We start from the raw sequence: 25,354 nt of genomic DNA, 5'->3' as shown, positions 1-25,354 counted from the left end.
TGCCTGTTGACACTGCATCAAAAGCTGGGACCGAGAGACTGAAAAACAGCTTCTATCTCAAGGCCATCAGACTGCTAAACAGCATTGAGACCCAATCACTGGCCACTTAAATACATGGATCACTGGTCACTTCATACAATGCCACTGTAAATAATGCCACTTTAATAATGTTTACATATCTTACATTACTCATATCACATGTACAGTGGGGAGAACAAGTATTTGATACACTGCCGATACACTGCCGATTTTGCAGGTTTCCCTACTTACAAAGCATGTAGAGGTCTGTAATTCTGTAATCTAAAACAAAAATCCAGAAAATCACATTGTATTGTATTGATTTTTAAGTAATTATTTTGCATTTTATTGCATGACATAAGTATTTGATCACCTACCAACCAGTAAGAATTCCGGACTTCACAGACCTGTTAGTTTTTCTTTAAGAAGCCCTCCTGTTTTCCACTCATTACCTGTATTAACTGCACTTGTTTGAACTTGTTACCTGTATAAAAGACACCTGTCCACACACTCAATCAAACTGACTACAACTTCTCCACAATGGCCAAGACCAGTGAGCTGTGTAAGGACAGGGATAAAATGGTAGACCTGTACAAGGCTGGGATGGGCTACAGGACAATAGGCAAGCAGCTTGGTGAGAAGGCAATAACTGTTGGCGCAATTATTAGAAAATGAAAGAAGTTCAAGACGACAGTCAATCACCCTCGGTCTGGGGCTCCATGCAAGATCTCACCTCGTGAGGCATCAATGATCATGAGGACGGTGAGGGATCAGCCCAGAACTACACGGCAGGACCTGGTCAATGACCTGAATAGAGCTGGGACCACAGTCTCAAAGAAAACCATTGGTAACACACTACGCCGTCATGGATTAAAATCCTGCAGCGCACGCAAGGTCCCCCTGCTCAAGCCTGCGCATGTCCAGGTCCGTCTGAAGTTTGCCAATGACCATCTGGATGATCCAGAGGAGGAATGGGGGAAGGTCATGTGGTCTGATGAGACACAAAATAGAGCTTTTTGGTCTAAACTCCACTCGCCGTGTTTGGAGGAAGAAGAACAACAACCTCCTTCCTTCAGTAAGGGGAGCATTGAAGATGGGGATGGGGCCATGTGGATGGTTCTTCCAGCATGACAACGACCCGAAACACACAGCCAGGGCAAGTAAGGAGTGGCTCCGTAAGAAGCATCTCAAGGTCCTGGAGTGACCTAGCCAGTCTCCAGACCTGAACCCAATAGAAAATCTTTGGAGGGAGCTGAAAGTCCGTATTGCAGAGTGACAGCACCGAAACCTGAATGATCTGGAGAAGGTCTGTATGGAGGAGGGGGCCAAAATCCCTTCTCCAGTGTGTGCAAACCTGGTCAAGACCAGGTTTACACCATCTATTGCACCTTGCCTATGCCGCTCGGTCATTGCTCATCCATATACTTACATATACATATTCTCATGCACCCCTTTAGACTTGTGTGTATTAGGTAGTTGTTGGGGAATTGTTAAGATTACTTGTTAGATATTACTGCACTGTTGGAAGTAGAAGCACAAGCATTTCGCTACACTCACATTAACATCTGCTAACCTTGTGTATGTGACAAATAACATTTGATTTGATTTTGATTTGCCTTTTATACTCGCTTCGAGGCAAGCAACACTGAAGCATGCATGAGAGCACCAGCTGTTCCGGACGACAGATTACCAGGACGTGTACTCAAAGCATCCGTGAACCAACTGGCAAGTGTCTTCACTGACATGTTCAACCTCTCCCTGACCCAGTCTATAATAGCTACATGTTCCAAACAGATCACCATAGTCCCTGTGGCCGAGAAAACGAAGGTAACCTGCCTAAATGACTATCGCCCGTAACACTCATGTCGGTAGCCATAAAGTGCTTTGAAAGGCCGGTCATGACTCACATCAAGACCATCATGCCCGGAAACGCTAGACACACTCCAATTCGCATACCGCCCCAACAGCTCCACAGATGACGCAATCTCAATCTCACTCCACACTGCCCTTTCCCACCTGGACAAAATGAACACCTATGTGAGAATGCTGTTCATTGACTACAGCTCAGCGTTCAACACCATAGTGCCCTCAAAGCTCATCACTAAGCTAAGGACCCTGGGACTAAACACCTCCCTCTGCAACTGGATCCTGGACTTCCTGACGGGCTGGCCCCAGGTGGTGAGGGTAGGCAACCACACAACTGCCATGCTGATCATCAACACAGGGGCCCCTTGGGAGTGTGTACTTAGTCCCCTCCTGTACTCCCTGTTCACCCACGACAGCGTGACCAAGTACGGCTCCAACACCACCATGAAGTTTGTAGACGACACAACGGTGGTATGCCTGATCACCGACAACGATGAGACAGTCTATAGAGAGGAGGTCAGAGACCTGGCCGTGTGGTCCCAGGACAACAACCTCTTCCTCAATGTGAGCAAGACAAAGGAGCTGATCATGGGCTATAGGAAAAGGGGGGCCGAACACGCCCCCATTAACATCGACGGGGCTGAAGTGGAGTGGGTCGAGAGTTTCAAGTTCCTTGCTATCACCAACAAACTATCATGGTCCAAACACACCAAGACAATTGTGAAGAGGGCACAACAACACCTTTTCCCCCTCAGGAGACTGATAATATTTGGCATTGGTCCCCAGTTCTACAGCTGCACCTTTCTGACCAGTAACATCACCGCCTGGTATGACAACTGCTCGGCATCTGACCATAAGGCGCTACAGAGGGTCGTGCATACGGCCCAGTACATCACTGGGGTCAAACTTCCTGCCATCTAGGACCTATATACAAGGCGGTGTCAGAGGAAGACTCCAGTCACCCAAGTCATAGACTGTTCTTTCTGCTACCGCACTGCAAGAAGTCTCGGACCAAAAGGCTCCTTAACAGCTTCTACCCCCAAACCATGACGGAAAGGCACTGTAGCAACGAACCGCCCTTGCTGTGTCTGCCTGGCTGGTTCCCCTCTTTCCACTGGGATTCTCTGCCTCAAACCCTATTACAGGGGCTGAGTCACTGGCTTACTGGTGCTCTTCCATGCCGTCCCTAGGAGGGGTGCGTCACTTGAATGGGTTGAGTCACTGACGTCTGGGTTGCCCCCCCCCTTCGGTTGTGCCGTGGCGGAGATCTTTGTGGGCTATACTCGGTCTTGTCTCAGGATAGTCAGTTGGTGGTTGAAGATATCCCTCTACTGGTGTGGGGGCTGTGCTTTGGCAAAATGGGTGGGGTTATATCCTGCCTGTTTGGCCCTGTCTGGGGGTATCGTTGGACGGGGCCACAGTATCTCCCGACCCCTCCTGTCCCAGCCTCCGGTATTTATGCTGCAATAGTTTATGTGCCGGGGGGCTAGGGTCAGTTTGTTATATCTGGAGCCCTAGGACCATGCCTCAGGACTACCTGGCCAGATGACTCCTTGCTGTCCCCAGTCATGCTGCTACTCCAGTTTCAACTGTTCTGCCTGTGGCTATGGAACACTGACCTGTCCCAGACCTGCTGTTTTCAACTCTCTAGAGACAGCAGGTGCGGTAGAGATACTCTGAATGATCGGCTATGAAAAGCCAACTGACATTTACTCCTGAGTATTATTATCTGACCCTGCTAGTTATCTATGAACGTTTGAACATCTTGGCCATGTTCTGTTATAATCTCCACCTGGCACAGCCAGAAGAGGACTGGCCACCCCTCATAGCCTGGTTCCTCTCTAGGTTTCTTCCTAGGTTCTGGTCTTTGTAGGGAGTTTTTCCTAGCCACCGTGCTTCTACATCTGCATTGCTTAGGGGTTTTAGACTGAGTTTATGTACAGCACTTTGTGACATCAGCTGATGTAAGAAGGGCTATATAAATACATTTGATTGATGACTGCTGAACAATTAATCAAATGGCCACCCGGATTATTCACATTGACCCCCCTATCCACTGCTGCGACACACTGTTTATTATCTATGCACAGTCACTTTGCCAATTACCTCAACTAACCTGTACCCCCGCATGTTGACTCGGTACCGGTACCCCCACATATTGACTCGGTACCGGTACCCCATGTATATAGCCTCGGTACCGGTACCCCATGTATATAGCCTCGGTACCGGTACCCCATGTATATAGCCTCCGTACCGGTACCCCATGTATATAGCCTCGGTACCGGTACCCCATGTATATAGCCTCCGTACCGGTACCCCATGTATATAGCCTCGGTACCGGTACCCCATGTATATAGCCTCCGTACCGGTACCCCATGTATATAGCCTCCGTACCGGTACCCCATGTATATAGCCTCCGTGACCGGTACCCAATGTATATAGCCTCCGTACCGGTACCCCATGTATATAGCCTCCGTACCGGTACCCCATATAGCCTCGTACCGTACCCCATGTATATAGCCTCCGTACCGGTACCCCATGTATATAGCCTCCGTACCGGTACCCCATGTATATAGCCTCCGTACCGGTACCCCATGTATATAGCCTCCGTACTCCCCCATGTATATAGCCTATGTATATAGCCTCGGTACCGGTACCCCATGTATATAGCCTCCGTACCGGTACCCCATGTATAGCCTCGGTATATATAGCCTCTGCGTGCCGGTCGCCTCCGTACCGGTACCCCATGTATATAGCCTCGGTGTGTATATAGCCTCGGTACCCCATGTATATAGCCTCGGTACCGGTACCCCATGTATATAGCCTCCGTACCGGTACCCCATGTATATAGCCTCGGTACCGGTACCCCATGTATATAGCCTCGGTACCGGTACCCCATGTATATAGCCTCGGTACCGGTACCCCATGTATATAGCCTCCGTACCGGTACCCCATGTATATAGCCTCGGTACCGGTACCCCATGTATATAGCCTCGGTACCGGTACCCCATGTATATAGCCTCGGTACCGGTACCCCATGTATATAGCCTCGGTACCGGTACCCCATGTATATAGCCTCGGTACCGGTACCCCATGTATATAGCCTCGGTACCGGTACCCCATGTATATAGCCTCCGGTGCCGGTACCCCATGTATATAGCCTCGGTATGTATATAGCCTCGGTACCCCATGTATATAGCCTCCGTACCGGTACCCCATGTATATAGCCTCGGTACCCCCCATGTATATAGCCTCCGTGCAATGCCCCACCCCCCATGTATATAGCCTCGGTACCGGTACCCCATGTATATAGCCTCGGTACCCCATGTATATAGCCCCGGTGCATATGTATATAGCCTCGACCCCATGTATATAGCCTCGGTACCGGTACCCCATGTATATAGCCTCGGTACCGGTACCCCCTGCATACTGACTCGGTACCGGTACCCCATGTATATAGCCTCGGTACCGGTACCCCATGTATATAGCCTCGTTATTGTTATGACATTTTCTTGTGTTACTTCTTTTAATTTTTAAAAACTTTAATTTACTTAGTAAATATTTTCTTAACTCAATTTCTTGAACAGCATTGTTGGTTAATTAAGGCCTTGTAAGTAACCATTTCACGGTAAGGTCTACAGTACACCTGTTCGGTGTAGTCCTTATTTCAGAGTATGTGACAACTAACATTTTATTTTATATGATCATGGATTCCCATTCCTTCAATGCCCTACTCGTTGAAGTTTGCAGTCTAAAAAAACAACAACATTTAGCTCATAATATTTTTTTGTCTTCTCTTTAGTGTGTTTACTGTATTTATACTGGGATATCGCTTTTCAACAGAAGGAAATCTTTAAGCTCTTCCTTAAATCTCTAAAACAGTCTTCTCTTCATCTCATTCCCTTCATCTGAACTGATTGTAAAATACTTGGCTGGCTTTCACCTGGTCCGTTCTTTCAGATCAGTGCGATGAAAGAGAAGAAAAACAATTAAGAAAGATCCTCCGTCTGCAGAAAGATATAATAATAACATAATAATAATATAATAATAATAATAAATAATAATAATATAATAATAATATAATAATAATATAATAATAATATAATAATAATATAATAATAATAATAATAAATAATAATAATAATAAATAATAATAATAATAATATAATAATAATATATAATAATAATAATATAATAATAATATAATAATAATAATAATAAATAATAATAATAATAATATAATAATAATATATAATAATAATAATATAATAATAATATAATAATAATAATAATAAATAATAATAATAATAATATAATAATAATATATAATAATAATAAATAATAATAATAATAATACATAATAATAATATAATAATAATATAATAATAATAATAATAAATAATAATAATAATAATATAATAATAATATATAATAATAATAATATAATAATAATAATAATATAATAATAATAATAATAATATAATAATAATAATAATATATAATAATAATATAATAATAATAATAATATAATAATAATAATATAATAATAATAATATAATAATATATGCCAGAAAGAGCTTGTTAAGATATGCATGAACTGTCCTCAAATGAAATAAATGCCTATCTCAGTTTTATTATAAAAACACAGTCGGAGGTAGTGGTGCTACCTTGTTATCCTGGCCTCGTACTCTGTCTTCTGCTTCTGCATCTCCTGTTTCAGGCTGGCCACCAGGCTGTGTAGAGCACTGTGACTACTGGGTCCTTTGTTGACAGGGAACGTCTCACTGTTATCACTGCTGCTGGTGGCTCCACTACCCCTCCCTCCACTACCTCCAGCCCCGTTCATCCGCTCCCCCTCCACGTCCCCCCCTGGCTGGGACTGCTCGTCGAGGGAGGACAGCCCCCTAGGTCCATCCAGCAGCAGCAGGGGGTCCTGATAGTGGCCCAGCCCACCGTAGAAGTCCTGTTCTGGGCATGTGGTGGTGGAGGAACGGCAGGACGTGGAGTTGTCTGGAAGAGAGATCTCACAGGAGGAGGTGGACCAGGTAGCACTGTCCACACTCTGCTTGTCCTCACAGCTAGAGCTGAGACACGGCTGTTGTTGATTTTGTAACTGTTGTTGTTGTTGTTGTTGTTGTTGCTGGACGTTGTCATAGGTGGACAGCCGGTTCTGGGCTGCCGTCTGCTCCCCACAGTCCCGAGACTTGCTGTCTCGTAAGGTGACCGGGTAGCCATTGGGAACCCACAGACCATTACGCCCATTCAGGGTACCGTTGACCACGTCGGTACTTGACACGCCCATGCGGACACCTCCGTTAGGGACCCCGCTGGTGCCCATCTTGGTGCCCGAGCCCTTCAGGGTGCGCCGGGCCTGGAGGCCACTGATTCCTCCTATTAATAAAAAAGAACAATAATACATTTTATGTGACTTTCAGGACTGTCATTGTCCAAGACACATTTCCCCATGGGGATAATACAGTATATCCTATCCTATACTCAAGGACACCTTACATTAGAAGTACAGTCAAAATAAAGTACAACAACAATTCAAATCAAAACCTAGTGCAATTCAAATCAAACCTAGTGCAATTCAAATCAAAACCTAGTGCAATTCAAATCAAAACCTAGTGCAATTCAAATCAAAACCTAGTGCAATTCAAATCAAACCTAGTGCAATTCAAATCAAAACCTAGTGCAATTCAAATCAAAACCTAGTGCAATTCAAATCAAAACCTAGTGCAATTCAAATCAAAACCTAGTGCAATTCAAATCAAAACCTAGTGCAATTCAAATCAAAACCTAGTGCAATTCAAATCAAAACCTAGTGCAATTCAAATCAAATCCTAGTGCAATTCAAATCAAAACCTAGTGCAATTCAAATCAAACCCTAGTGCAATTCAAATCAAAACCTAGTGCAATTCAAATCAAACCCTAGTGCAATTCAAATCAAAACCCAGTGCAATTCAAATCAAACCCTAGTGCAATTCAAATCAAACCCTAGTGCAATTCAAATCAAACCCTAGTGCAATTCAAATCAAAACCTAGTGCAATTCAAATCAAAACCTAGTGCAATTCAAATCAAAACCTAGTGCAATTCAAATCAAAACCTAGTGCAATTCAAATCAAAACCTAGTGCAATTCAAATCAAAACCTAGTGCAATTCAAATCAAAACCTAGTGCAATTCAAATCAAAACCTAGTGCAATTCAAATCAAAACCTAGTGCAATTCAAATCAAAACCTAGTGCAATTCAAATCAAAACCCAGTGCAATTCAAATCAAATTCTAGTGCAATTCAAATCAAAACCTAGTGCAATTCAAATCAAAACCTAGTGCAATTCAAATCAAAACCTAGTGCAATTCAAATCAAAACCTAGTGCAATTCAAATCAAAACCTAGTGCAATTCAAATCAAAACCTAGTGCAATTCAAATCAAAACCTAGTGCAATTCAAATCAAAACCTAGTGCATTTCAAATCAAAACCTAGTGCAATTCAAATCAAAACCTAGTGCAATTCAAATCAAAACCTAGTGCAATTCAAATCAAAACCTAGTGCAATTCAAATCAAAACCTAGTGCAATTCAAATCAAAACCTAGTGCAATTCAAATCAAAACCTAGTGCAATTCAAATCAAAACCTAGTGCAATTCAAATCAAAACCTAGTGCAATTCAAATCAAACCCTAGTGCAATTCAAATCAAAACCTAGTGCAATTAAAATCAAAACCTAGTGCAATTCAAATCAAAACCTAGTGCAATTCAAATCAAAACCTAGTGCAATTCAAATCAAAACCTAGTGCAATTCAAATCAAAACCTAGTGCAATTCAAATCAAAACCTAGTGCAATTCAAATCAAAACCTAGTGCAATTCAAATCAAAACCTAGTGCAATTCAAATCAAAACCTAGTGCAATTCAAATCAAAACCTAGTGCAATTCAAATCAAAACCTAGTGCAATTCAAATCAAAACCTAGTGCAATTCAAATCAAAACCTAGTGCAATTCAAATCAAAACCTAGTGCAATTCAAATCAAAACCTAGTGCAATTCAAATCAAAACCTAGTGCAATTCAAATCAAAACCTAGTGCAATTCAAATCAAACCCTAGTGCAATTCAAATCAAAACCCAGTGCAATTCAAATCAAAACCTAGTGCAATTCAAATCAAAACCTAGTGCAATTCAAATCAAAACCTAGTGCAATTCAAATCAAAACCTAGTGCAATTCAAATCAAAACCTAGTGCAATTCAAATCAAAACCTAGTGCAATTCAAATCAAAACCTAGTGCAATTCAAATCAAAACCTAGTGCAATTCAAATCAAAACCTAGTGCAATTCAAATCAAAACCTAGTGCAATTCAAATCAAAACCTAGTGCAATTCAAATCAAACCCTAGTGCAATTCAAATCAAAACCCAGTGCAATTCAAATCAAAACCTAGTGCAATTCAAATCAAAACCTAGTGCAATTCAAATCAAAACCTAGTGCAATTCAAATCAAAACCTAGTGCAATTCAAATCAAAACCTAGTGCAATTCAAATCAAAACCTAGTGCAATTCAAATCAAAACCTAGTGCAATTCAAATCAAAACCTAGTGCAATTCAAATCAAAACCTAGTGCAATTCAAATCAAACCCTAGTGCAATTCAAATCAAAACCTAGTGCAATTCAAATCTGACAGAACAGAGCAGATAGTAACCTGTGTTACCGGGCAGAGTCTGGCTCTTCTCCTGGTTGGCTGCGTCTCCAGAGGGGGAACAACTAAACGAGCCGTTGGTGACCACGCCGCTGCCCTTGGAGACCGCCGGGTTCTTCTTCACGGTTAACGGCGGGCTGCGGGCCAGGTCAAAGCGCCCGGTAACATGGCCGTTAAGTGGGCTGGCTGAGCGAGGAGAACCGGAGCCGTTGTCTAACGCTACCGGGGGCTGGCGGTGAGGCGACTCGGGGGTCTCCCAAGAACACTGTTTCACCCTCTGCTGGGTTATTTGGGTATTGTTGTTCTGTTCTGTAGTCTGTACCGTCGGCACAATCTGGGTCAGCCTCTTCTGGACCTACAGGATAATAATATATTACACTTAGTGCAGTGGGTACATTTGAGTATATGTAAAAGAACCCAGTCGTAACCATTAGACCAAGAAGGAACCTTATGGGCCAAGGCTGACAATTGGGTTTACAAGTCCCAGGGCTACTAATCACTAGAGCGGGATTCCGAATTCCCCTCCACTACTATTTGAACCCACAACCTTGGTGTTGCTAGCTAGCTAGTACCAGGCTTTTAATACCATGCTTGGCCTCGTACCCACGGGCTCGTACACCACCCACCTCATTGTTGTTGTTGACCAGCTCCAGTGTCTTGGGACTGTCCTCGTCTCGAGGGAACAACACGTCGTGACGACCAATCAGAACAGACATCAGCTGCTGCACTAGCACTGTACCTGAGAACACCAGAAATGTTATATGTCTTCACAGGTCCATACGCATCAGAATACTGTATACTCACAGTGTCATAGGCCTAGAAGGACAATGGTGTCAAATTACTACATATTTTATTAATTGAGATCATGTATGCCGTTCTTTCCACTTAAAAAGTTAAATGCACTTTATTTAACCAGGTAGGTTCTCTTTGACAATGGCAACCTGAAAAGCCACAGACATCAAGCTGAGTTAGAAAATAAACTGACCTTCCATGATTGCTACAGGGTCTTCAATCTTTGGCCGTAGTATATTTGGACCGAAGACCGTGGCCAGGTTCTGGACACTCATTTTATTCACACCTGAATAGGACTGGACTTCATCTAAAAATCTGTAGGAGAAACACAATTAACATCCCAGTAAAGCTTTTTAATGATAGTTCACTACCGTGGAACAACAAAGTCACCAACACTAGAAACTTTGCAGGTCAGTCTATGAAAAATAATTTACTGGTCTTCACAGTAATACAATGATACAGTAATATATTAATACACGATAATGCAGCTATACTACTCTTACCTGCATATGTACAGAAGCAGATTGTAGTTGACTGGAGGTAGACATTCCACTTGTCTTTTCAGTTCCTTCATTCCCTGGGGAGAGAATACACAAGTTGCACTTAATGTACATCCCAACGTACTATAGAAGTAGGGTACTAGGGGGTAAGAAGCCCCCTGGGGTAACTGCCCCCCCCCCCCTGTAATTCACATTAAGACCACAAGATGTCACCAAATTATTATCCCCAACACTTTCCATGGCTGCCACTGTTCATGCTCATCAAAAAAATGTCCACAGTGTCATCAGTGACACTTCTAGCGCTGAGAAGCAGTACCTTAGACCACTGCGCCGCTCAGGAGCCCCTAATGTATCAGTGTAATACGTGTTCTACACTCTTGGGAGCGATTCATGGGATGGATTAGGGCAAACAAATAGTTTGACATCACCACAGAATATTAGCTCATTGTTTTACGGAAGTAGATAGTTAATAGTTAACGATGCTTTGTATGCTTTAAATGCTTTAAATGTATCCTTGGTCAATATTTTCCCCACATTATGAATGGATATTAAACATGCATAATTAACCCTATTTATCCAATTCAGCCATTAATCTTATGAGTCCAGGTCCATTTAACAAGTCATAGGTGATCCATTGACGATATCTTAACAGATCTCCATTTTAAATCTGGTCCAGATTTGACCATAATCCATATCCTTAGTTGGGTCCCAAAGAGCACCCTATTCCCTATCTAGTGCAATACTTTTAACCAGAGCCGATAGGGCTCTGGGTATCAATAGGGTATCATTTGGGAGAAAGCCCGTATCCCAGACCATTATTGTGTCTCCTGCCGTGACCTCACTAGTTTAACCGGCGGGCCATTCTCAAGGTCTACACTGATCCTGTGAAGAAAAGAAAACCCTTCACTTTCTTTGACATTTTCACTGTGTCTTTCAAACAATTCATAGAAAAGACAGCAAAGCAGGGTGGGAATATGAGATATAGAGAAAAATGTTTGGCTTCTTCAGTTCAATCTGCTGGTCATGCTCAGGACTTTGATTGTGCTTGCTGTGAAATTATCCGATACCTATGGGTTGACTGGCTGACTGGCTGACTGGCTGACTGGTTGACTGTCTGTGTGTTTTCAGAGGTAAGATAGCTAGCCTATAAGTCACGCTGGAGTTAGATTCACACATGGGCATGCAAGCACGCACGCACGCACGTACATACGCAAACACACACACACAGCTCAGCCCAGCTAAGACACACACACACACACAGCTCAGCCCAGCTAAAACACACACCAAGTTGCTGAATGAAAGATGAAAACAAACAGGATTGGAGAGTGACTGAGGGGAGTTGAGGACTGATACCCCATAAAGCAGCAAGTCTTGAAGTGTGAGAGAAGATTCATCCGATATGAATGGTTAACGGCACACTACTATTACTACTTTTGACATGGCTCACATGCTCTGGTACAAAGTAGGGCCCAACGTAGTAAAGTGAATAGGAAGCCATTTCAGATACAACTTAAATCTTAGACCCAGGAAGTACTTACAGATTCCTCATCCTTGCAGAGCATTTTGGTGCAGGAGAGGAAGTCATCAAACTTGGAGAAGGGGATGACTGGTTCTGGTAGCTCTCTGAGATACAGCTTTAGTAGAGAGGCTACTGTATGAACATCTGTATTACTGCAGAGAGAGGAAGGAGAGGGAGAGAGCAAAGGAGCAGAGAGAGAGGAGAGAAAGAGAAGAGAGAGAGAAGGGAGAGAGAGGAGAGGATAGAGAGAGAGAGAGAAGAGCGAGGGATGAGAGAGAAGGGAGAGAGAGGAGAGGATAGAGAAGAGAGAGGGATGAGAGAGGAGAGGGTGAGGGAGGGACAGAGATGGAGGCAGAGAGGGAGGAGAGGGTGAGGGAGGGACAGAGATGGAGGCAGAGAGAGAGGAGAGGGTGAGGGAGGGACAGAGATGGAGGCAGAGAGAGAGGAGAGGGTGAGGGAGGGACAGAGATGGAGGCAGAGAGAGAGGAGAGGGTGAGGGAGGGACAGAGATGGAGGCAGAGAGAGAGGAGAGGGTGAGGGAGGGACAGAGATGGAGGCAGAGAGAGAGAGGAGAGGGTGAGGGAGGGACAGAGATGGAGGCAGAGAGAGGGGTGAGGGAGGGACAGAGATGGAGGCAGAGAGAGAGAGGAGAGGGTGAGGGAGGGACAGAGATGGAGGCAGAGAGAGAGGAGAGGGTGAGGGAGGGACAGAGATGGAGGCAGAGAGAGAGAGGAGAGGGTGAGGGAGGGACAGAGATGGAGGTAGAGAGAGAGAGGAGAGGGTGAGGGAGGGACAGAGATGGAGGCAGAGAGAGAGAGGAGAGGGTGAGGGAGGGACAGAGAGGGAGGCAGAGAGAGAGAGAGGAGAGGGTGAGGGAGGGACAGAGATGGAGGCAGAGAGAGAGAGAGGGTGAGGGAGGGACAGAGATGGAGGCAGAGAGAGAGGAGAGGGTGAGGGAGGGACAGAGATGGAGGCAGAGAGAGAGAGGAGGGGTGAGGGAGAGACAGAGATGGAGGCAGAGAGGTAGAGGAGAGGGTGAGGGAGGGACAGAGATGGAGGCAGAGAGAGAGGAGAGGGTGAGGGAGGGACAGAGATGGAGGCAGAGAGAGAGGAGAGGGTGAGGGAGGGACAGAGATGGAGGCAGAGAGAGAGGAGAGGGTGAGGGTGGGACAGAGATGGAGGCAGAGAGAGAGGAGAGGGTGAGGGAGGGACAGAGATGGAGGCAGAGAGAGAGAGGAGAGGGTGAGGGAGGGACAGAGATGGAGGCAGAGAGAGAGAGGAGAGGGTGAGGGAGGGACAGAGATGGAGGCAGAGAGAGAGAGGAGAGGGTGAGGGAGGGACAGAGATGGAGGCAGAGAGAGAGAGAGGAGAGGGTGAGGGAGGGACAGAGATGGAGGCAGAGAGAGAGGAGAGGGTGAGGGAGGGACAGAGATGGAGGCAGAGAGAGAGGAGAGGGTGAGGGAGGGACAGAGATGGAGGCAGAGAGAGAGGAGAGGGTGAGGGAGGGACAGAGATGGAGGCAGAGAGAGAGGAGAGGGTGAGGGAGGGACAGAGATGGAGGCAGAGAGAGAGGAGAGGGTGAGGGAGGGACAGAGATGGAGGCAGAGAGAGAGGAGAGGGTGAGGGAGGGACAGAGATGGAGGCAGAGAGAGAGAGGAGAGGGTGAGGGAGAGACAGAGATGGAGGCAGAGAGGTAGAGGAGAGGGTGAGGGAGGGACAGAGATGGAGGCAGAGAGAGAGGAGAGGGTGAGGGAGGGACAGAGATGGAGGCAGAGAGAGAGAGGAGAGGGTGAGGGAGGGACAGAGATGGAGGCAGAGAGAGAGGAGAGGGTGAGGGTGGGACAGAGATGGAGGCAGAGAGAGGGAGGAGAGGGTGAGGGAGGGACAGAGATGGAGGCAGAGAGAGAGAGGAGAGGGTGAGGGAGGGACAGAGATGGAGGCAGAGAGAGAGAGGAGAGGGTGAGGGAGGGACAGAGATGGAGGCAGAGAGAGAGAGGAGAGGGTGAGGGAGGGACAGAGATGGAGGCAGAGAGAGAGAGGAGAGGGTGAGGGAGGGACAGAGATGGAGGCAGAGAGAGAGAGAGGAGAGGGTGAGGGAGGGACAGAGATGGAGGCAGAGAGAGAGGAGAGGGTGAGGGAGGGACAGAGATGGAGGCAGAGAGAGAGAGGAGAGGGGTGAGGGAGGGACAGAGATGGAGGCAGAGAGAGAGAGAGGAGAGGGTGAGGGAGGGACAGAGATGGAGGCAGAGAGAGAGAGGAGAGGGTGAGGGAGGGACAGAGATGGAGGCAGAGAGAGAGAGGAGAGGGTGAGGGAGGGACAGAGATGGAGGCAGAGAGAGGAGGAGAGGGTGAGGGAGGGACAGAGATGGAGGCAGAGAGAGAGAGAGAGGGTGAGGGAGGGACAGAGATGGAGGCAGAGAGAGAGAGGAGAGGGTGAGGGAGGGACAGAGATGGAGGCAGAGAGAGAGAGAGAGGGTGAGGGAGGGACAGAGATGGAGGCAGAGAGAGAGAGAGGAGAGGGTGAGGGAGGGACAGAGATGGAGGCAGAGAGAGAGAGGAGGGGTGAGGGAGGGACAGAGATGGAGGCAGAGAGAGAGAGGAGAGGGTGAGGGAGGGACAGAGATGGAGGCAGAGAGAGAGAGGAGAGGGTGAGGGAGGGACAGAGATGGAGGCAGAGAGAGAGAGGAGAGGGTGAGGGAGGGACAGAGATGGAGGCAGAGAGAGAGAGGAGAGGGGTAGAGAGAGTAAGATGAAGCACCTTTAAACGAAGAAGACATAAACACAGATCAATGTATGGAGGGGGCAATGAGGGAGGGAAAGGAGAGAGGGATGGTGGGAGGGTGGAAGGATGGATGTGAAGTGCCCTCCACTAATATTGGCACCCTTGGTAAAAGGGCTATGAATTTGTTGTTGTTGTTTGTTTATCCTCTTTGTCTTCTTTCAAAATATTCACACAAATCTAACGTTTAATGAAAGTAAAATAATTTAAATAGAAAATACATTCTTAACATAAAACAAATGTTTTTCTCAAATATATGTGTGCCACAATTATTGGCACCCCTTCATGCAATACTTTGTGCAACCTCCCTAAGCCAAGATAACAGCTCTGAGTCATCTCCTATAATGCGTAATGAGGTTGGAGGACACATGACAAGAGATCTGAGACCAGATCCTTCAGATTCCCAGGTCCACTCTTGTGGACTCTCCTCTTCAGCTCATCCCACAGGTTTCCTATGAGGTTTAGGTCAGAGGACTGGGACGGCTATGGCAAAACCTTGATTCTGTGGTCAGTGAACAGTTTTTGTGTGCTTTGGTTCATTGTCCTGCTGGAAGATCTCACCACGGCCAGGTTTAAGCTTCCAAGTAGAGGCAGTCAGGTTTTGTAATGTAATGTAATGTCATTCTGAGTAATGTCATACTGTGGGCTGTGGTGTGTGGTGGGAGAGGGGACCATCTCTCACATGCCTCTATCATCTCTGAGTTATGGAAGGTGTCACCATCCTGATACACACATCCCTCTCTGCTACATCCCACACAGTAGGGGTTCTCTCCCCTCCCTCCCTCCCTCCCTCCCTCCCTCCCCCTCCCTCCCTCCCTCCCTCCCTCCCTCCCTCCCTCCCCAGAACAGGAGCTGTTTCCAATTAACAGTTCTATCTCAGTGCTATAGTTGAGGAGATCATATTAAAACAGTCCCAATCGTCACCTCTATACCAGTATTCTCTTCTCGCCTGCCCTGAGTCGCTATGGAAGAATTCCGAGTTAGAATACTACAGGAGGACTGTCAGCGTCAGAATGTAATGTCATTCTGAGTTAGAATACTACAGGAGGACTGTCAGCGTCAGAATGTAATGTCATTCTGAGTTAGAATACTACAGGAGGACTGTCAGCGGCAGAATGTAATGTCATTCTGAGTTAGAATACTACAGGAGGACTGTCAGCATCAGAATGTAATGTCATTCTGAGTTAGAATACTACAGGCGGACTGTCAGCGTCAGAATGTAATGTCATTCTGAGTTAGAATACTACAGGAGGACTGTCAGTGCCAGAATGTAATGTCATTCTGAGTTAGAATACTACAGGAGGACTGTCAGCGTCAGAATGTAATGTCATTCTGAGTTAGAATACTACAGGAGGACTGTCAGCATCAGAATGTAATGTCATTCTGAGTTAGAATACTACAGGAGGACTGTCAGCGTCAGAATGTAATGTCATTCTGAGTTAGAATACTACAGGAGGACTGTCAGTGCCAGAATGTAATGTCATTCTGAGTTAGAATACTACAGGAGGACTGTCAGCGTCAGAATGTAATGTCATTCTGAGTTAGAATACTACAGGAGGACTGTCAGCGTCAGAATGTAATGGCATTCTGAGTTAGAATACTAGAGGAGGACTGTCAGTGCCAGAATGTAATGTCATTCTTAGTTAGAATCCTACAGGAGGACTGTCAGTGTCAGAATGTAATGTCATTCTGAGTTAGAATACTACAGGAGGACTGACAGTGTCAGAATGTAATGTCATTCTGAGTTAGAATACTACAGGAGGACTGTCAGTGCCAGAATGTAATGTCATTCTGAGTTAGAATACTACAGGAGGACTGACAGTGTCAGAATGTAATGTCATTCTGAGTTAGAATACTACAGGAGGACTGTCAGTGTCAGAATGTAATGTCATTCTGAGTTAGAATACTACAGGAGGACTGTCCGTGTCAGAATGTAATGTCATTCTGAGTTAGAATACTACAGGAGGACTGACAGTGTCAGAATGTAATGTCATTCTGAGTTAGAATACTACAGGAGGACTGTCAGTGTCAGAATGTAATGGCATTCTGAGTTAGAATACTACAGGAGGACTGTCAGCTTTAGAATGTAATGTCATTCTGAGTTAGAATACTACAGGAGGACTGTCAGTGCCAGAATGTAATGTCATTCTGAGTTAGAATACTACAGGAGGACTGACAGTGTCAGAATGTAATGTCATTCTGAGTTAGAATACTACAGGAGGACTGTCAGTGCCAGAATGTAATGTCATTCTGAGTTAGAATCCTACAGGAGGACTGTTAGTGTCAGAATGTAATGTCATTCTGAGTTAGAATACTACAGGAGGACTGCTAGTGTCAGAATGTAATGTCATTCTTAGTTAGAATCCTACAGGAGGACTGTCAGCGTCAGAATGTAATGTCATTCTGAGTTAGAATACTACAGGAGGACTGTCAGCGTTAGAATGTAATCAGCACTTTACAGTCACACTCGATGAGACCCCATATCCCTCTTTTTCCATTCCACCCTTTCCACCTATTTCTCTCCCTTCTTACCTCGCTCGCCTTCCCTCCCTCTCTCCCTCTTCCGTTTTTAATACCCCTGCAAGTTTCTTACTGATGGTTTCCACTGAAGTCAGAGTTGAGCACACTTATCTCGACTCTGAATCGGCCTCTACACTGTAAAACCACGATAAGTTCTGGCTACTCAAACATTTTGAGGAAACAGATTTCCTAAAAAGAAAAAAAGTGTAGTTAAGAAAGTTAAATAGCTCAAGCGAGCAGTACTAACTTCATATGAGTAAAACATATGCCGTTTTATTGAGTAAGGTATAGTAGTTTTTATTTTATTTTTAATTTACCTTTATTTAACCAGGCAAGTCAGTTAAGAACAAATTCTTATTTTCAATGACGGCCTATGAACAGCGGGTTAACTGCCTGTTCAGGGGCAGAACGACAGATTTGTACCTTGTCAGCCCGGGGATTTGAACTTGCAACCTTCCATTTACTAATCCAACGCTCTAACCACTAGGTTGCAGAATTCCATTAACTCGCCCCCAAAAAAAAAAAAAAAAAAAATTATCCAGTAATCTATCAACCAGGATTTCTGGAAAACCAAGGAAATTTACCAGGAAATGTACCAGAATTGTGCAACCCTAACTGTGAATCACATTACGCTGGCTTGCACAGTGATGTGTAATCCCATTGGAATCCAGCCAGCATTAGATTATCCAGCAGTTGACATTTTGTTTTCAACCGCAACCTGTATTCCAATCTGACTGCCAGGGTTAAGAACAGTGGGAAGAAACTACTCAAGCCATTTAAACTGGAACAACCATTTCAGTAATGGGTGCCAAAGTTGAATAATTGGATTAGTTTAGAAGAAAAAAATGTTATCTTTGTGTTGCATAACGTTTGATCAATGAATCACTCAGTGTACATGCAAAAACACAGATGTTAAGAACTATTCCAAAATCAATCTGCAGTAGAGCATGCTGGGGGAAAAGTACATTTGTTAAAAAATAAATTGTTGGTGTGACTTCTCATTTAGTTTTAAACAGCTAACCTATCTGAGAACTCATATAGGTAATGTGCACGAAATGCATATCAACAGAGCTGTCAGTAAAAGTCATCACAGGTAAGGTGTCTGAGCATCCCATAATAATGCCCTGAGGCATTAGGTGGATGTGCCAAAAGCTGTCTGTCACCACTTTCCACTCCCAGATTTAATTCCATGTCATTCCCAGTCTGAGAATTATTATTACTGTGGGAATATTTTATAAGATCCTGGCAGACCCCGATACAGAATTAGCAGGAAACAGGATTAAAAATGTGGAATTTGATTTGAGATTCTATATATTGCAGAGTGAATAAGAATGGTGAAAGCACTGCCAATGCTGTGGGTTCCCATACACATCCTAATATTGAGTTGCACCCCCTTTTTCCCTCAGAACAGCCTCAATTCGTCAAGGCATGGACTTTACAAGGTGTCGAAAGCGTTCCACAGGAATGCTGGCCCATGTTGACTCCAGTGCTTCCCACAGTTGTGTCAACTTGGCTGGATGTCCTTTGGGTGGTGCACCGTTCTTGATACACACATGGAAACTGTTGAGCGTGAAAAACCCAGCAGCGTTGCAGTTCTTGACACAAACCGGTGCACCTGGCACCTACTACCATTACCCTGTTCAAAGGCACTTAAATCTTTTGTCTTGCCCATTCATCCTCTGAATGGAAAGAGCAGGTGTCCTTAATGTTTTGTATACTCAGTGTATATACAGTATATTGTATATTGCTGACATGCAGTCCAAGGCGGGGTTTTCCTTTAAAAAATCCATACTATATATATATATATATATATATATATATATATATATATATATATATATATATATATACACCAGTGGAGGCTGGTGAAGGGAGAGATAAGGAGGACAGGCTCATAATGGAATGAACAGAATCGTACTCAAACACATGCAAAATAAAAGTTGCATTTACATTTGTACACATTTCTTCATCTCGTTTACAGTAAACGTAACATACCAGTCGAAGGAGGGCTTCTCTCCGCAGTCAAAGGCATCCTGCAGCTCTTTGACCAAGTTGGCCTGCCCTGGTAGCCTGAACAGTCCTTCTTCCCGTAGGCCCCACTTGCGTATAAAGCCCACACACTGCTCCACCAGCATGGGGGCCTGCCTGCTCCCATAACGCCTCTCATACCGCACTGTCTCCTCCAGCTTCTGACCAAAGATACCTGACAGAGACACAAACACACACAGCTCAATGTTACGATTTAGGATGTATATTGTGCCTTTCTTGTTAAATCTGTGTTTTTTTTTCTTTCTTCCAAAAGACATCCTGTACATGATGAGTAACAACTCATTTTTTTTATTTTATTTTACCTTGATTTAACTAGGCAAGTCAGTTAAGAACAAATTCTTATTTTCAATGACGGCCTAGGAACAGTGGGTTAACTGCCTGTTCAGGGGCAGAACGACCTTGTCAGCTCGGGGATTCGAACTTGCAACCTTTCGGTTACTAGTCCAACGCTCTAACCACTAGGCTAACCTGCCGCCTCTACACTCTAACCACTAGGCTACCCTGCCGCCTCTACACTCTAACCACTAGGCTACCCTGCCGCCTCTACACTCTAACCACTAGGCTACCCTGCCGCCTCTACACTCTAACCACTAGGCTACCCTGCCGCCTCTACACTCTAACCACTAGGCTACGCTGCCGCCTCATTGGCATGTAGAGGATGTTAAACAACGATCAACTCACAGCTAAAGGTATCATTGGAAACATAACACTGTGTGCTATGAAGAATACTGCATTAGTGTTCAGTTTAACAGTGATTTTTCAAAAAGATGGACTAACTGGCAGTGGACATGTTTTGAGGATTTTCACAACTAGATTTTTTAAATGTTCTTTTTGCATTTTCTAATAGAACATTAAAGGAAAATATCCTGTCAAACCAGGGCATCACACCAAGCCCATTAAAAAACAGACCAGATTTATCCCCCAATCTGAATGTATCAAATAGGGAGAAACTGGCTCGTGTTACTAAAGCCACACAGATAACAGCATCAAAGAGAACATGGGGATCCTAAACCATCTGATTAATTCCAATGGAATCTGTTTTTCTGTTCTCAGCCTAAAATAGATCTGACTCTGACCACTGTAGTAAAGAAAATGTATTATTAATCCCCCACAAAACACCTACAAATCCAAGAGATTAAATCAAACTTCCTCTCCTCTCCTCTCCTCTCCTCTCCTCTCCTCTCCTCTCCTCTGTCTCCTCTGTTCTCCCCTGGTCTCCTCTCCTCTCCTCTCCTCTGTTCTGTTCTCCCCTCCTCTGTTCTCCCCTGGTCTCCCTCTCCTGTTCTCTCTCCTCTCCTCTCCTCTCCTCTCCTCTCCTTTGTTCTGTTCTCCCCTGGTCTCCTCTCCTCTCCTCTGTTCTGTTCTCCCCTGGTCTCCTCTCCTCTCCTCTGTTCTGTTCTCCCCTGGTCTCCTCTCCTCTCCTCTCCTCTCCTCTCATCTCATCTCATCTCATCTCATCTCATCTCATCTCATCTCATCTCATCTCATCTCATCTCATCTCATCTCATCTCATCTCATCTCATCTCATCTCATCTCATCTCATCTCCTCTCATCTCCTCTCCTCTCCTCTCCTCTCCTCTCCTCTGTTCTCCCCTCCTCTGTTCTCCCCTGGTCTCCTCTCCTCTCCTCTCCTCTCCTCTCCTCTCCTCCTCTCCTCTCCTCTCCTCTCCTCTCCTCTCCTCTCCTCTCCTCTCCTCTCCTCTGTTCTCCCCTGGTCTCCTCTCCTCTCCTCTCCTCTGTTCTGTTCTCCCCTCCTCTGTTCTCCCCTGGTCTCCTCTCCTCTCCTCTGTTCTGTTCTGTTCTCCCCTCCTCTGTTATCCCCTGGTCTCCTCTCCTCTACTCTCCTCTGTTCTGTTCTCCCCTGGTCTCCTCTCCTCTCCTCTCCTCTGTTCTGTTCTCCCCTCCTCTGTTCTCCCCTGGTCTCCTCTCCTCTCCTCTCCTCTCCTCTCCTCGCCTCTCCTCTGTTCTGTTCTGTTCTGTTCTGTTCTCCCCTCCTCTGTTCTCCCCTGGTCTCCTCTCCTCTCCTCTGTTCTCCTCTCCTCTGTTCTCCTCTCCTTTATTCTCCTCCTCTCCTCTGTTCTGTTCTCTTCTCCTCTGTTATTCTCCTCTCCTCTCCTCTCCTCTCCTCTCCTCTCCTCTCCTCTCCTCTCCTTTTCTCTGTTCTACTCTGTTCTGTTCTCTTCTCCTCTCCTCTCCTCTCCTCTCCTCTCCTCTCCTTTTCTCTGTTCTACTCTCCTCTCCTCTCCTCTCCTTTGTTTGGTTCTCCTCTCCTTTTCTCTGTTCTGTTCTCTTCTCCTCTCATCTGGTCTCCTCTCCTGTCCTTTGTTTTGGGTCTCCTCTCCTTTTCTAGGTTCTACTCTCTGCTGCTCTGGCCTTTTGTCTGTGGCAATCCATTAGAAACAAATTGTGATTCACATCAGACCCGGCTTCAAATAGTATTTGAAAAAAACAAAAAACAAAAAAACGTTATCTGTGCTTGATTGAGCATGCCTGACTTTATGGACTAATAAAATAGTCCTAAACAAGCAAAATCGGCAATCTGGCACTCCAGGCAGGTCGACACAAACACTCAAAGTATTTGAACGATTTCAAATAGTGTTTGAACCCAGGTGTAGTTCACATCTAAAGGTCTCATGCGGACGGCGTTCAACAGGGGATTCGAGCTGCTAAGGCTGCCTTCCTGACAGCGTTGGATCTGCTGCATACTGGTCTCCAGACACAGACACAGACAGAGGCCTGGCCCTGAACACAACATGTGGTAGGCTACAATGAGGTATGGCACAGTTAACAATGAGCAACTGCAATAGTCTAATTCTGTTGTTCAAAATCCTGCATGTCCCTAAAGTGTGTTGTTCCAATCTTACCAAAGAGTTGATACAGAGACATTCTGAAACATTGAGCTAATAAACAAAATGACAAAACACTCAGCAACACTCACTTATAATACAGTATCTTTGTCAACAGTATATCTCCACCCTAAAACCCAATAAGGAGCATGACCTTGTCATCTCAAACACATTTGGTTTTCCCAAATCAGCCCTAAGTGGTTCTGTTGTGGTATGTAAAGTCCTAAAACACGTAACCCCCGTGACCCTTCTCTTCACACACGGCTGTGTCCAGACGAGTCGTGCCGTGTTTACCTCACCCCTCTCTTCACACACGGCTGTGTCCAGACGAGTCGTGCCGTGTTTACCTCACCCCTCTCTTCACACACGGCTGTGTCCAGGCGAGTCGTGCCGTGTTTACCTCACCCCTCTCTTCACACACGGCTGTGTCCAGGCGAGTCGTGCCGTGTTTACCTCACCCCTCTCTTCACACACGGCTGTGTCCAGACGAGTCGTGCCGTGTTTACCTCACCCCTCTCTTCACACACGGCAGTGTCCAGACGAGTCGTGCCGTGTTTACCTCACCCCTCTTGAAGCTGGCACAACTTGTTCCGGTAGATGATCCCATGAATAAAAACCTACGGTAAAAATCAGAGCGCTGAAGGAACACAGTTTTAAAGTCCCCCGTGCTTCAGCATCGTTGGAGATGAGGGAAAAGACGAGTACGGTCTGTGTATTCAAGCAGCTGTGTGAGCAGATAGAAAGACAGAGATGTGACAGGCATGTCCCCATGGGGATGATAACTTTGTCATTGTTTGTGGTTTTCAGTGAGGTTTCAGTTACTCTGAACAGCAGAGTACTGTGGTAAGAGTATTTCCAGATGTTTTCTCTACCCTGGGTCCTTCTTCCAGTCTTCTGTTTCTGTCCTTTCGGTCTCCATTCATTCAAAAACAGAAGTTGAAGAAATGTCTATAGAATGTGACGTCAGATCTTCACAAAATACACAGATCAAACTAAGAAAACCTCTCACTCATGAAAAGGAAGAGTGTCCAGACTACTTTCTCCACAATGAGAGGCTTAAACAAAGTGTCCAGACTACTTTCTCCACAAGGAGAGGCTTGAACAAAGTGTCCAGACTACTTTCTCCACAAGGAGAGGCTTGAACAAAGTGTCCAGACTACTTTCTCCACAAGGAGAGGCTTGAACAAAGTGTCCAGACTACTTTCTCCACAAGGAGAGGCTTGAACAAAGTGTCCAGACTACTTTCTCCACAAGGAGAGGCTTGAACAAAGTGTCCAGACTACTTTCTCCACAAGGAGAGGCTTAAACAAAGTGTCCAGACTACTTTCTCCACAAGGAGAGGCTTGAACAAAGTGTCCACACTACTTTCTCCACAAGGAGAGGCTTGAACAAAGTGTCCAGACTACTTTCTCCACAAGGAGAGGCTTAAACAAAGTGTCCAGACTACTTTCTCCACAAGGAGAGGCTTAAACAAAGTGTCCAGACTACTTTCTCCACAAGGAGAGGCTTGAACAAAGTGTCCAGACTACTTTCTCCACAAGGAGAGGCTTGAACAAAGTGTCCAGACTACTTTCTCCACAAGGAGAGGCTTGAACAAAGTGTCCAGAATACTTTCTCCAGTAAAGGAATACAAGGAAAAGAGGATGAGAAATGTCAGTAGAAATTCCGCAGGCCATGAATCTGAGAGTGTTATCCAGAGGCCACATATAGCAGTTCAGAGTGTGTGTGTACATTTATTTGTTTGTGTGTGTGTGTGTGTGTGTGTGTGTGTGTGTGTGTGTGTGTGTGTGTGTGTGTGTGTGTGTGTGTGTGTGTGTGTGTGTGTGTGTGTGTGTGTGTGTGTGTGTGTGTGTGTGTGTGTGTGTGTGTGTGTGTGTGTGTGTGTGTGTGTGTGTGTGTGTGTGTGTGTGTGGGTGTATTAGCAGAGGTGGAAGGCTACTGTAGATTTAAACACGTAAATCCTCCTGACATGCTGGCTGGGCCAGGCCGGGTGAGGAGAGTCTGGCTTTTATACAGACTCCCTGGATGGTCGACCGTCTAGTCTGGTCTGGAGTGGAGACTGTGACAGCTTTACCACAGCCAATTAGCAACCTCCTTCAACACTCAGGTCCTGCCAGGTCAACTCCTCTCCTCAAGCTTACTGCCTGCTGAGCTGAGTGCTCCCGGCCCCTCCCCTCTTCACTCCATACAACACAGTCCTCTTGTCGTCCTAACCCTCCATTCTATTGCCTCCAAACATCCAGGAGAGAGAGAGAGAGAAATCGGTAACACAGACATTGTCATCCTGCAAGAAACCTGGTATAGAGGAGACGGACCCACTGGTTGCCCTCTAGGTTACAGAGAGCTGGTAGTCCCATCCACCAAACTACCAGGTGTGAAACAGGGAAGGGACTCAGGGGGTATGCTAATTTGGTATAGAGCAGACCTAACTCACTCCATTAAATTAATCAAAACAGGAACATTCTACATTTGGCTAGAAATTCAAAAGGAAATTATCCTAACAGAGAAAAATGTCCTCCTGTGTGCTACCTATATCCCCCCACTAGAATCCCCATATTTTAATGAAGACAGCTTCTCCATCCTGGAGGGCGAAATCAATCATTTCCAGGCCCAGGGACATGTACTAGTCTGTGGCGACCTAAATGCCAGAACCGGACAAGAACCTGACACCCTCAGCACACAGGGGGACAAACATCTGCCTGGAGGTGACAGCATCCCCTCCCACATATGCCCCCCTAGGCACAACTATGACAACATAACCAACAAAAACGGGTCACAAC

The 25,354-nt window shown here is 45.4% G+C and overlaps 1 protein-coding gene across 5 annotated transcripts in view; it reads right to left on the bottom strand.

Moving 5' to 3' along the window:
• The window catches only part of arhgap24 (Rho GTPase activating protein 24), a 280,471-nt gene that overhangs the window by 3,135 nt on the left and 251,982 nt on the right, over positions 1-25,354 (bottom strand). For 4 of the 5 annotated variants that reach the window (XR_008061354.1, XM_052458552.1, XM_052458554.1 and 1 more), the window contains 7 exons: positions 19,675-19,882; positions 12,400-12,532; positions 10,865-10,938; positions 10,555-10,676; positions 10,196-10,308; positions 9,573-9,924; positions 6,552-7,275 (listed from right to left, as the gene is read on the bottom strand). Coding sequence is in view for 4 of the 5 variants with exons in the window: in XM_052458552.1 (XP_052314512.1) it covers positions 6,552-7,275; positions 9,573-9,924; positions 10,196-10,308; positions 10,555-10,676; positions 10,865-10,938; positions 12,400-12,532; positions 19,675-19,882 (1,726 nt within the window). In the remaining variant the exon portion in view is untranslated. The remainder of the gene's footprint in view (positions 1-6,551; positions 7,276-9,572; positions 9,925-10,195; positions 10,309-10,554; positions 10,677-10,864; positions 10,939-12,399; positions 12,533-19,674; positions 19,883-25,354) is intronic. The other variant, XM_052458553.1, reaches the window with a different exon arrangement.

Source organism: Oncorhynchus keta, chromosome 12, assembly GCF_023373465.1.
Source record: "Oncorhynchus keta strain PuntledgeMale-10-30-2019 chromosome 12, Oket_V2, whole genome shotgun sequence".
NCBI classification, from domain to species: Eukaryota; Metazoa; Chordata; class Actinopteri; order Salmoniformes; family Salmonidae; genus Oncorhynchus; species Oncorhynchus keta.
This window is presented reverse-complemented; position numbering and strand designations above follow the sequence as displayed.